This window comes from Peromyscus maniculatus, chromosome 20 (assembly GCF_049852395.1).
Source record: "Peromyscus maniculatus bairdii isolate BWxNUB_F1_BW_parent chromosome 20, HU_Pman_BW_mat_3.1, whole genome shotgun sequence".
Classification (NCBI taxonomy): Eukaryota; Metazoa; Chordata; class Mammalia; order Rodentia; family Cricetidae; genus Peromyscus; species Peromyscus maniculatus.
In genome coordinates, this window is record NC_134871.1 from 61,810,033 (window position 1) to 61,823,183 (window position 13,151).

Here is a 13,151-nt window from a genome sequence, read left to right on the forward strand (position 1 = left end):
TACATAAAGGACAGTTCTACGGTATAGAAACTACATGGTGGAGTCTCCACCAGACACAGAGACCCAAGGATGATGTGAGAGGATGGGTATACACCTCTGCTAGTGTGGCTGAGCAGCTCCTCCCGCTTTGGACTTTGCTTAGTGGATGAAGAATGCATGGTTTCTGTGGTAAATAAGAACTTCATTACAAGAAAAAAAAGCTTAGCTTCTGTTTACTTTTTGTAATTTTACTTGTTTCAGCACCAAATGTGGCTCCCTCAGATGTAGGAGGTGGGGGTGGAAGCAACCGAGAGCTGACAATAACGTGGGCGGTAAGTATTAACACACTTCATGGAGGGGATGCATTGTCTATTTTTAATTGCAAACCCATTTTTTATCAAAATAAATTGAAAATAAAAAAGGAATACTCGAGTAAAAAAATAAACACTTTTTCCCCCATAAATGCACATCAGCTTTCACGTCTTCCTGTGCTTAGGAAGCAGTTCCTGTGCCAAACAAGACACTGGCTGCTCAGGGATGTGTTGCCCTAGAAAACATCCAACTATTTGATTGCACAGGGATTGTGAGAACAACTGCCCACTCACCTATTATAAGTCATGTAACCTTTTGCCTGGATATTTATACACTAAAGATTATGTTCACAAATGACATCAAATCCATTTCTAAACAGAACACTGGCTCTCACTCAAGCCTACTTTAATCCATCTTAATCTGTTCTAGCAGTCACCCAAAGGGTTTGACACTAAGAGCCAAACATTTCATTTAGTTTTCATAACTCAAAGGAAAATTCTGTGTCTGACTCTAGATTTTCAAAGCAGGAGATACGGGGACAGGGGAAGGTATGACAGCCACAAATTGTCTGAGTTAGACTTCTGGCACCTTTGCAGACACACTCTGCACAACCCACTCATTCTGTAGTTTTAGTATTCAACTGTTGGAGATAATAAAGGGTCACAACAAGGTGTCAACAATGACAAGAAAATTTCCAGGCTTTATCTTTATTCCTTTCATGAATCCAACTGATTTATCCAAGAAACAGATGTATAGCAGAAAGTGACTTAACTCTCCTATATGGCCATTTAAATCAGATCTTCTTCAAGTGAGATTTAGGGAAAAAAATTTGCTAGTTTGAAAGTGTGTGTGTGTGTGTGTGTGTGTGTGTGTGTGTGTGTGTGTGTGTGTGTGTTTTAGAGTCAATATTATATCCCAAAGTGCAAAAATTTATAAAAATTAGACCTTCAAAAGTGCAAATAGAAGGCATTAGAACTACCTTTAACTCAGGGCTGTCTGTACCATCCCAAACCTTCTTGCAAATGACAGTTGTCTTCCTGAGAAACCCTGAGTAAGTTCCAGGAAATGAAGCATTGGTGCAATGTTCAGGAAGCAGGTGCCCAAAGCCAGCCCCTTGCACATGGGAGTGGCCCTGCTCTTCCTCCAAGGGACCTGCACCTCTGCTCCTCCTAAAAATCACTTTCTGATAATAACCAAGATAGTCTAGAATCTGGGCTCCTATTATGACCTTTAGATTCTGCAGTTCAGACATTGATCCTGTATCTTTTCAGCCCTGCTCTAGGTTCTAAGGATGAAAAAGAAAGCAAATTCACCAACTCCTTTCTTTGTGCAACTGATTTTCCAGGAGTTCAGTAGCAGTGGATAAAGAACTTAAGTGTGTATAATTGACCATAACAATATGAAAGGAGAAAAAAAAATAAAGTCAGAAGGTGGCTGCAGATTCTTAGAATGACAGATTCCATGGGCTGAGAAAATCCTGTATGGGAAGCAGTACTCCTCCCACGGTGAGGGAGGGAAGAATTAGTTGGGAGTGGATAGGATAGAGGTTGCGGTCACAGAGATGTTCAATGAACAGCAAGGACACCACTCTGGGAATGGCATCATCTCATGGATGAGGATACTTGGGTGCTCTGGCATCTTCACAACCGTCATTAATTTATGAAGTAAATACCTTTTTGCCAAGAGCGTGCTTCTCTGTGTGACTGTATTCCCATAAAGCCCTTCCCTCTGCCCTGTATCCCAAAGCTGTTTGTTATTTGAATTTTTCTTTAGCCTTTGTCAAGAGAATACCATTATGGTAACAATTTTGGCTACATAGTGGCATTTAAGCCATTTGATGGAGAAGAATGGAAGAAAGTGACCGTAACTAACCCAGACACTGGCCGCTATGTCCACAAAGACGAAACCATGACCCCTTCCACTGCGTTTCAAGTGAAAGTGAAGGCCTTCAACAACAAAGGAGATGGACCCTATAGCCTCATCGCTGTCATCAACTCAGCACAGGACGGTAGGTGCATGAGAGACCTGCCTGGTGTCATGGAGGGGGAAAACTATACTCACTGGGAGGATTTAGTGTGTTTTCCTTTAGGCATTGTATGTGAAGATCTTCTTATATTACTGGGTGGTCAGTAAGCAAGTATTCTCCTAAGCCAGTTTTAAATGTCGGCCTTTCCATGTAAATAACAGAAATGCTGCTATAAGTGTTTCAAGTCCTTTTCACTCTTCTGATTCTGTCCTTGTAAATTAGGACATTGCTCTTAAAACAGTTGGCTGATGAAATCTTGTCCTATTCTCATGATTATAATTTTTGAGTCCTCAATTCTCCATTCCTGATTAACTTTGTAGAGTATATGTTTTCCTGTGTGCTTTGAAAAAATATTTTGTTACTTTATGTATGTGGTTATTTTGCCTACACGTAATGGGCTTCAGGTCCCCTGGAAATGTAGTTACAGATGGTTGTGAGCCATCAAGTGTGAGTAGAACCTGGGTGCTTTGGAAGGCCAGTGAGTGCTCATGATTACTGAGCCATCTCTCCAGCCCATGAGTCTATGTAGTTTCAAACTCCACTACTAGATAAGAAACCCTGAATTGGTTATCCAATACCAAGTGTTGAGTCCAAAAATCACATATATATGCAAGTAACAACAAAAACAAAAAAACTCAGCAGATTATGTTTATATAGTTTATACACTTATATAGTTATATATAGTTTATATAATAACAATTAAAGTTCAATAACAACAATTAGGGAAGTAGAAATCATGAATCTGAGAGAGAGCAAGGGGGTACATGTGAATGGTTGAGGGAAGAAGGAAAGAAGGAAATGATGTAATTTTTGTATCAGTTAAAAAATACTATGTGTAGTATTTGTAAAATTGCCTGGAATTTTATCTTGAATGTTATCTAATGGCAGCATTTATGTACATTTTGTTATTACAATTAAATATTGAAGTGTGTGTGTGGTGCTCCTGAGTGTTGATATGTGGGCATATTGGTATATACATGTGCAGGTCATAGGGAACCTTAATACCTTGTTTTTTGTTTTTGTTTTTCCTTTTGAGACAGGGTCTTTTCCCTGCTCTGAAAACTCAGAGTTGCCTGGGCTGGCTGGCCAAGAGCCCCAGGGGTGTATCTGCCTCTGCCTCCCAGCTCAGGAGTCACAGGCATGTACCACAGTACTTAGCATTTTGCTTTTCTTAATGCAGTCTGGAGTTCAAGCTAGGGTTTTCATGCTTGCAGGGCGAGCTCTTAACATCTCGCTGAGCTCCCTCCCCCAGCCAGTTGAAATTTTTCTTTGAAAGAGAAAAACTGTCCCAGGAAGGCCTGTTCTTTTCTGAAGAGAGACAGAGAAGTGGATCTGGGGGAGAGAGGAGGTGTGTGGAGGAATTGAGAGGGGAGAAGGGAGGAAAAATGTGATCAGGATGTAATGTATGATAGAAGAAAATGGAGACAAATTTCTAAACGGTCTTACTAGATAAGAAACACAGAGCCAAATATAGGGGTGAAAGCCTTAGAAATCAGGGAAACAGTGATAGCCACCAACCATACCTTTCCAGCTCTGCAGCTACCAAAAGGAGGTACTTCCTGTCTAACCTGTACCTTTATTGCCTTGCTGTTCTACCTTCTCATTGGCTGTTAGCCCAGCTACCTCATTTTCTTGTCACTGCCTGTCTGTACAGACCTCCAGGTCTCTATGGTTGATACTGGGATTAAAGGCATGTATCACCACACTTGGCTCTGTTCCCTAGTGTGTCCTTGAACACACAGAGACCCTGCCGGGCAAGTGATCTGATTAAGGGCATGTGCTACCATTGCCTGACTTCTATGTTTACTTAAAAATGGCTGGCCTTTTCCCCCTTGATCTCCAGGCATGCTTTATTTTTTAACATACAAATAAAATATCACCACATTTCAGCACAAATATCACCACATTTCCCCTTTTTGTCTAATATAAAAATAATAAAAAAGTTATACTTAATATAAGAAAAACTATATACAATAAGTACAGTAAGTATATACAATATATACAAGCAATAAATGCATCAACAATGTCAAGTCCATTTGTATTTGACAAATTCAGAGAAAATATTTTATTACCTATTTTATCTTGGTGAGTCCAAATTGTACCAAATTCACCACAATAAAAATAAATCAATTAAAAGAAGAGAAAAATATTTCTTATAAGCCATTTGAGAATAGGGCAGGGATACTCTCATGACTCTTTGTTTTCTGGGACTGTTCAGTTAACTAAGCATACTTGTTGAGGACTTTTTGTGTACATGCGAACAGCACACAATTTTAGGTTAAACACAATTAGATTGCTGTCTGTGATTCCCCCATTTAAACGGCTAAGCTCTTTACTACATACTTATTTAAGAATATGAGGCAGAGCTGGAGAAGGTTCAGGTGGCAAAGCACTTACTGTGCAAGCGTGAGGACCTTAGATTAGATTGCAAGACACAGAAAAAAAAATGAGGAGCTATATTGTGTCTGTGACCTCAATGCTGGAGAGGTAGTGACAACCGGATCCATGATGCTCACTGGCCAGCCAGGTGAGCCAAATAAGTGGGCTCTGGGTCCACTGACCTTGTCTAAACAGAAGATGGAGAAGCAGTTGAGGATGATATCTGAGGATAATCCTCTTACCTACACACACACACACACACACACACACACACACACACACACACACACACCTCCTTATTCATATGAACTCTGTGAATAAGTGATGGATGGAAAAGAAAATGGAGATTTTATGCTTTCTGTCTTAATAAAATACTCTCAGCTAGGGTTCTCTTGGTGTACACAGGAGTAACACTAAAAAAAGAATTCAAAAAACTGCAGTATTGTGCAGTTCTCTTTTGTTCTTTCAGAGAAAAGGATCCAATGTCCTGGCCTGGCTGATTTACAAATTGTATCGTTGTTTTGAAACAAGATCTCATTTACGGTGCAACCCAGGCTAGCCTTAAACTCTCAGAAATCCTCCTGCCTCAGCCTTCTGAAGTCACAAGTATGTGCCACCAGGCTGGCAACATATGACTCAAAAATAAATGTAGCACTGGCTCTTAGAAGTCAATGGGAATTCTTAACATATATTCTGTATTAGTTTCCATATTTCTAAGAAAATTTATTGTATTTCAAATTATCTTATGTTTAAAACAAAGGTTATTTTATATATAAAATATTACTTTAAAATACAGACATTAAGATAGTCAGCTGAGTAATTTGTCTTAACTAAACTAACTATGTATCTCCAGAGAATAAAAGTAAAAAATCATTTCAATCCAAAACCAGACAACAAGCACTCCCAGGGGTATAGTTTATTCCCATTATGTGTTGTCTTCTTGGGGCTGTAAACAGGACTTCATCTCATGTGGGAGGCTGTCAGAGTCCAGATCCAACCTGTTGGAGGGCTCTTGGGGGAGAGGAGAGAGGAATGATTCTCTGACCCTGAGTAAGGTTTCACTAGAGAGTCTTTGTGGGTCCCCACAATCTGACAGAGAAAATACAGGTTATAATGATTTCAATTATCTTTCCATCCTGTCTTGAATTTGTTCTACTGTTTTGTTTGATGCTAAAGTTGGTGTTTAGGCAAAGGCCATGCTTCTTGTGTATTCAGTCATGGCTGTTTGTGTTAGTCACATTTCTTTCTTGACTATTTCACGAGCCTCATAAAATCTGCCTGTGCTGCAACTTGTGTAAGTTGTCAGTCTTTCTTCTGCTAAGATGTCAATGATGGCACTACTTGTTTACTTTGACTGGGAGAGATAGCTGCTCACACGTGGGACATGTCTTAACATTAAATAGGATTATGTCTTTTTAATGAAAGATAATAAAAATTGATGACCCCTGCTTCAAGGATTCCATGGGTCTTTGTGTAAATTTCACCAGGGATGTAAATTTTTTTTGAGGGGGAGAAACCTTTGATACATATTTGACTGGATGCCCAGTTGGAAGATTAGGCATGGAAAAGCTGTCCAGAGCCCAAGAAATGGGGATGTCACAACTTGTTTCAAGGATCTTGAACTGTTTTATAATTTTAGCTTAAATATGAGAGGGAAATTTTATTAATAATTCTCTTTACTAGTAATTTATATTAATAGCAATAAGAAAATTTTCATGAATGCCTCTCTATACTAATTACTAATTTCCCCATTTTTTGGAAAGTAAAACTGTTGAATTATGTAATTAAATTCAATTTGTATCAAAAGGCTATATGGAAAGGCCAGTTGGGAGTGTTTCTAAAAGTACAGTAACTGATTATGGACATCCTGAGACCTCTGAAATTTCCTGTTTTGTTAAAGTGTGTGTGTGTTTGTATGTGTATATGTATATGGGCATGTGTGTGTGTCTGTGTATGTGTGCACATGTGTAAACATCCATGAATGTGAATATGTGTGTATACTTATCACCACTGACCACAGTTAAAATAAAAACAATAGAAACAGATAAATAGGAAGATTATTAAAACTTATTTATAAAATGTTATTCTATTTTATTCATATACAAAAGAACTTTACTTGAACTTTTGTGTAAACTTGAAAAACTTTATTTGAATTTTTTACATAAACTTCTGGCTGAAAAGTAACACTCTTACCCAATTTCAGCTCCCAGCGAAGCCCCCACAGATGTAGGGGTGAAAGTCCTATCATCTTCAGAGATATCTGTTCATTGGAAGCATGTTTTAGAGAAAATCGTGGAAAGCTATCAGGTGAGTTAAGTTTGTTTCGGTAAAAAAGTGTGTTTATTCATAAATATGTAAGGGAAAGATTTTATAATAAGCTTAGTGTTTCAATGTCTGGTGTCTCAATGGTTAATTTGGTATTGAACACCCTATTCTCTTCTGTTTAGTGGTCTGGATATCTATATGCAAGCTATAAGGGATAAGAGAGAGATTGCCTCAATCTGATCTTTACACATCATATATATGTGTGCACTGAACATCATGGACCCAATAAACACATACAGATATTATCTCTCATTTAAACAATTGTGTAATAGCTAGGTGTGGTCTTGGATACCCTTAATCTTAGTACTCAGGAGGCAGATGCAGGCAGAACTCTGAGCTGAGGCCAGCCTGGTCTACAACGATAGTTTCAGGACAGCCAGGGCTACACAGAGAAATCCTGTCTTGAAAAACAACAAACAACAACAACAAAACAAATTGAGTAACACAAAGGTTTCTATCTGGCTTGTCTAGGAGAGACACAGAGACCTCTGTGCACTCAATGATTAGGCTAAAATAAAAACTTAGATAGTAATGCTCATCCTGTCTCCCTCACATTGGTCAAACCCAATGCTTCCATGTACTGGGCAAGTAGTCTACCACTAAGTCATACATGAACCTTACAGGTCACATTCTTGTAAGATACACAGTCTCATAAAATGCTGGCAACCCTTGAGATTTTAAACAGCATTTTGGTAATTCCTATCAGCATTTTAAAAGTAATATCTTCTTTCATTTACTAGTTCCCATTATTAATGCTGCATTAAAAGACCATTATAAATATATTAAATATATGCCTCATAATATCCATGAAAGATATTTACCTTTTTCTTGGTTAGTCAGAAAATGAGCATGCTCCATCCATTCTAATATTATTTCCAGGCACAGGGACCAAGTGACCACACATAGGCTGAATCTCTCTAAGTAACTGTAGTGTGAACCCTCTGAAACCGTGAGCCAAGACCACTCATTCCTTGAGTTGTTATTATCATATATTCCACCAGCAAACTCAGCTGAGAACAGTTCTGTGAATATGGTAGACATTTACCATGTATTTCTTAAGTATTGTATTAGTTAACTTTCTTATGACATTGGCAAAATGCCAGACAAAGGCTACTTAAAGAAGGGAGGGTTCACTTTCAGTAATAGTTTGAGGATCCTGTCCATAATGGAAGGGAAGTCATAGAAGCATGAGCTGGTGGCAGTCCATCACATGACCTGGTGGTAGCTTCTACTATTAAGAAGCAGCTAGGTACACTTTCTCCTTTTTGTTCATTTTGAGACCCCAGTCCATGGACTCATACTACCCATGTTTATTTTTGTTTTTATTTACTTCCTTTACATCCCATTCACAGTTTTCCCAACCTCCACTCCTTCTAGAACCCCCTCCCTTCTCCCCCATATCTACCCTCCCTCTGTTTCCTCTTCAGAAAAGATCAGTTCTCCAAGAGACAATAGCCAGACTGGACAAAGCAAGATAAAATAAGATACGATGAAAACCCTCAAATAGGGGCTGGACAGAGCAACCCAATAGAAGGCAAAGAATCTCAAGAGCAGGCAAAATGGTCAGAGATGCACCCACTCCCACTGCTAGGAGTCTCATAAGAACATCAAGATAACAGCCATAACAACGCAGATGACCTGGTTGCACTCCATGCAGACCCCATGTTTGTCATTTCAGTCTCTGTGAGCCCATGTGATCCCTTCCTAGTTGATTCATTAGGCCATGTTCTGGTGTCCTCCATCCCCTCTGACCCCTACAGTCTTTCCTTCCCCTCTTCCATGGGTTTTCCTGATCTCCTAGAGGAGGGACCCAAATGAGCCCTTCAATTTAGACTCTTTCTTCACATAATGTCTGGCTATGAGCTTGTACTCACCTGCTCCCATCTGCTTCTGGAGGAAACCTCTCTGATAATGACTGGACAAGGCACTAATCTGTGAGTATAGCAGAATATCATAGGAATTGTTTCACTGATGTTTTTTTTCCAGTCATGTTTGGTTCTACCCTACATCTCTAGGCTATCCAGTCTCAGGTTCCTGGTCATCCAGGCAGTGTAGGGTTATTGCCTCCCTCTTGTGGCATGGGCCTCAAATTAAACCAAACATTTGTTGGCCATTCCCACATGCTCTGTGCCATTGCCCAGCAAATCCTGCAGGCAGAACAAACCATAGGTGGATGGTTTTGTGGCTGGGTTGGTGTCTAGGTTTCTCCTTCTGTAACCTGCAGAGTACCTTCTACAGCCAAAAAGACTGATGCTAGGCCAGAAGGTTGTCCTTTGAAAATTGACAGTGAGGCCCCATTGCCGAGGATAACTTCCATTCAGCTCTTTGAATACAGAGAGGTTGAGCTGATGTGGGCTTGGAGTCTTCACATTCTAGTACTACCCCCATTTAAGATGGGTCTTCCTACCTCTTAACCCAAAGTAGAAAATTCTTCATAGATATACCGAGATTTATTTCCATTGTGATTCTAATTCCTGATCAATTAACAGTCACCAATGATCATCACAAGTTCTGATAGTAATAATAAGGTTCTGTTCAATGAAGTGTTATATATTGGTTCTCTGGAGGCTGGAGTTCTGAGATCTGGCCACAAAAGGAACCAAAGCCTTTAAGCAGAAAGACACAGACTAACAAGAAGGAATTGTTGCACCACAGGTCAGGATTTGGGTAGATCTCCAGGTGTTTTTGCAAGGGTTCAGATTAAGGAGGCTGTAAATGACAAGAGCAGACTAAAAGTACCCAGTATTTACAAATTAGCACTCTGAATCACATTGAACAGGTAGGAAAGCAGCATCAAGGAAAGACTCACCAGATGCTGTAAACCTCTGTCAATAAGCCTTGTGCCTTCGGGAGAGCACATTGGTATTTAATGATTAAAACAAAAATTAAATTTTGGACTACAAGTTTTTTTTCCATCTTTTATATTATTTTTCTCTATCCAATAAAATTAAAATATATAATCTATCTCATTGAGTCAATGCACTAATGTGCTTTTTTCCTCTATTAAGAACATGCTTGTGAGAGGACTGGGGAGATGGCTCAGTGGTTAAGAGCAGTGGCTTTGCTCTTCTAGGAGGACCTGGTATCCTCTCCCAGCACCTGCATGTTGGCTCAGAATGGTTTGTAACTCCAATTCCAGAGGATCTGATGCCCTGTGCTGGCCTCTCTTGGTACGAGGCATGCACATGTTCCAAATACATATATGAGGGCAAAGTACCCTATACATAAAACAAAAATGTAAAAAAGAACATGATATATAATTATATAGTAACTTTGTCATATATATTTCAACCAACATGGTAAAAAAAAAGATGTGGAAAGCTATACAGTGATGTCAGTCATTCAGACAACAATCAGAAAATGGGCTTTTTGCCTGAGAATGTATTACAACTAAGTATTCATAAAGGGCGAAAAGTGATCTTTGGCAAATAGGCTTTTTTCCAGAAGATAAATTGAAGAGCAGAGCCTTGTACCCTGTCATAGCTTAGTCTCCCAGAATTCTGGCGCTTTGGAGCATGACATTATACAAAGTTATGAACTCTGTGCAAAGTCAACATGGCTCCACGTACCATCTCTGTCCCTCAGCAAGCTTGGGGAGAATGTACACAAACATTCTCAGCTTCCTCATGTCTAAAGCTGAGGAAGTCACACTTGCCTCATCAGATCATGGAAAGGAACTTAACCCACATGTGGGCTTTTCCCTGCTCTGTGTCCCGGGCCTTTAGAAGTGACTGTGACAATGGTGATGGTGAAGATGATGATGAGGAGGAGGAGGAGGAAGAGGAAGAGGAGGAAGAAAGGAGAAGGAGGAGGACTAGGATATTCATGGATCCAAGGATGAAAGCAGATTTTGAGTCTCTATTGAATACATAATAAAGTTCATCCACTGAATTCACACACCACGTCTGACTGATAATTTACATAGTCAGGTTTTAATCTGGACTTTGTCCTGAGAACAAACAATTTACAATGCTTGAAGTAAATCTTAGAAAATCTTTCTATTTGTTCTTTAAAAGCTTCTCATTCAGAACCTTGACTATCAAAAAGACAAGAATAAAAGATTAAAAGAAAAAAGGAATCGGCACTTACTTCCCCTGTAAGAAAATATTCCTGTGAATATATGGGGTGAGGCAGACCGACTATGATAGGATTATTGTTTTGATTTTAAAATATGTGAGAAGCCTATGCATTTCACGACATAGATGGTCATGAAAAACAGCCCCTTCCCTTTCCTAAAATACCTGATAAATCTGAGTTATAACAAAATCATCATATTAAAATTATGAAATAAAATACAGTGGTGTGTGGAGGTATTGTGTTCCCCAAAATATTGTGCACCCTAATAAACTTATCTGGGGTCAGAGAACAGAACAGCCACTAGATACAGAGGCTAGAAAATAGTGGCACTCATACCTTTAATCCTAGCATTCCAGAGGCAGAAATCCGTCTGTGTCTCTGTGAGTTTAAAGCCACACTGGAAACAGCCAGGCATGGCAACAGGAGCCTTTAATCCCAGGAAGTGATGTCAGAAAGGTATTTAAAGCATGTTGATGAGGAACTAGAAGCTTTTGGCTCCTTAAGCTTTCAGGCTTTTGAGCAGCAGTTCAGCTGAGATCCATTTGGATGAGGCCTCAGAGGCTTCCAATCTGAGGAAACAGGATCAGCTGAGGAATTGGCGAGGTGAGGAACCTGTGGCTTGTTCTGCTTCTCTGATCTTCCAGCGTTCACCCAATACCTGGCTTCAGGTTTGTTCTTATTAATAAGACCATTTAAGATTCGTGCTACAGTGGTGAGAAAATCCTACATCTTTCATAATTAGGCACAATTCAAGATTAACTTCTTGATACATCAAATAAGCACTACAGGTAGATGAATCTAAAAATTAATCTTTCTCTCTCTCTCTCTCTCTCTCTCTCTCTCTGTGTGTGTGTGTGTGTGTGTGTGTGTGTGTGTGTGCGCGCGCGCGTGCGATTTTAAAATGTGTCTTGGAAAGTTTAAAAGTCATTCCCACTCTTCTTGATGAAAGAGTTCCCCACTTCCAGTCTTAACCTACAGTTTTCCTATGATGTGAAGTTATTCTTATCAGTGGTGTTTTGACAACATTGAGCTCCTACTCAGGAGTTCACAAAAGACTTAGTCTGTTCACTCAATGGAAGAACATTTGCTAAAATAATTTAATGAAAATAAGCCAGATAGGCTATGATTGCAAGACTCTTGTGAGCAGAGTTACTATGAATACAGTCATCATAGGGGATTTGTAATGCACAGGCCATAGGAGGCTACAGGGGAAACTTAGCTGAGTGTGTCGCAGTCTTCAGAGGGGGCTCAACTGTCTTCTTTTGGAGAAGGCATCTGTCTTAGCATCTCTAACACAGAGAAATGGGGAAAGGTGAATTTTTAATTTTTTTAACTTATTTTAACGTTGCTCAAGGGAATGGTTGGGAAGAAATGACTAAGTTATCATTAGATGCAGAGGTGTTCAATGTTAATGGCAGCTACTTTGAACAGCCAGCAGTCCACCCTAGAGACTTTTAAACTTGGTATCTGTGGTTCAGAGTGGCTCTGGTTTGGAGAGAAGGTCAATCAATCCTCCACTCATCATGCCACTGCCAGCACCTGCGTGAGTTTCACACCAGACAAGCTGAATGGGGAGGCATTGCTGTTGGCAGAGGCAGAAAGACAAGCTGTTTTATATTCACTAGAAACTGTCTGCAGCCTGCTCAACATAGGTTGATGTTTGCACCAAAGGCCAGAATAAAAAGAATATTAAGATTTCTTTATTTTCATCTTCTGTGTATGAGTGTTTTGCCTGCATGTGTGTATGTGCACTGCTGTGGGAAGTACCCACTGAGTCAGAGCAGGGTACCATATCACCCTGAAAATAAAGTTACAGGCTATTATCAACCACCATAAGGATGTTGGGAGCTGAACTCAGGTCCTCTGCAAGCGCAACCAGTGATCTTAATCCCTGGTCTATCTCTCTAGCCCAATGAAAGGGGATTTTTGAAGAGCTCCCAATAGGTTTACCAACACAGATTTTAATGACTGACATTGTTGATTGTCATAGAATGGTCTAGTGCTTGCATTAGTCTAGCATCTGGATAATTCACAGTTGTATCTTTTGCTGAGA

At 39.6% G+C, this 13,151-nt stretch overlaps 1 protein-coding gene across 3 annotated transcripts in view; it reads left to right on the forward strand.

Annotated features, from left to right (window-relative positions):
• The window catches only part of Cntn1 (contactin 1), a 321,618-nt gene that overhangs the window by 262,918 nt on the left and 45,549 nt on the right, over nt 1–13,151 (forward strand). For all 3 annotated transcript variants that reach the window (XM_042265297.2, XM_042265298.2, XM_076556639.1), the window contains 3 exons: nt 241–311; nt 2,065–2,299; nt 6,900–7,003. In XM_042265297.2, coding sequence (XP_042121231.1) covers nt 241–311; nt 2,065–2,299; nt 6,900–7,003 — 410 coding nt within the window. The remainder of the gene's footprint in view (nt 1–240; nt 312–2,064; nt 2,300–6,899; nt 7,004–13,151) is intronic.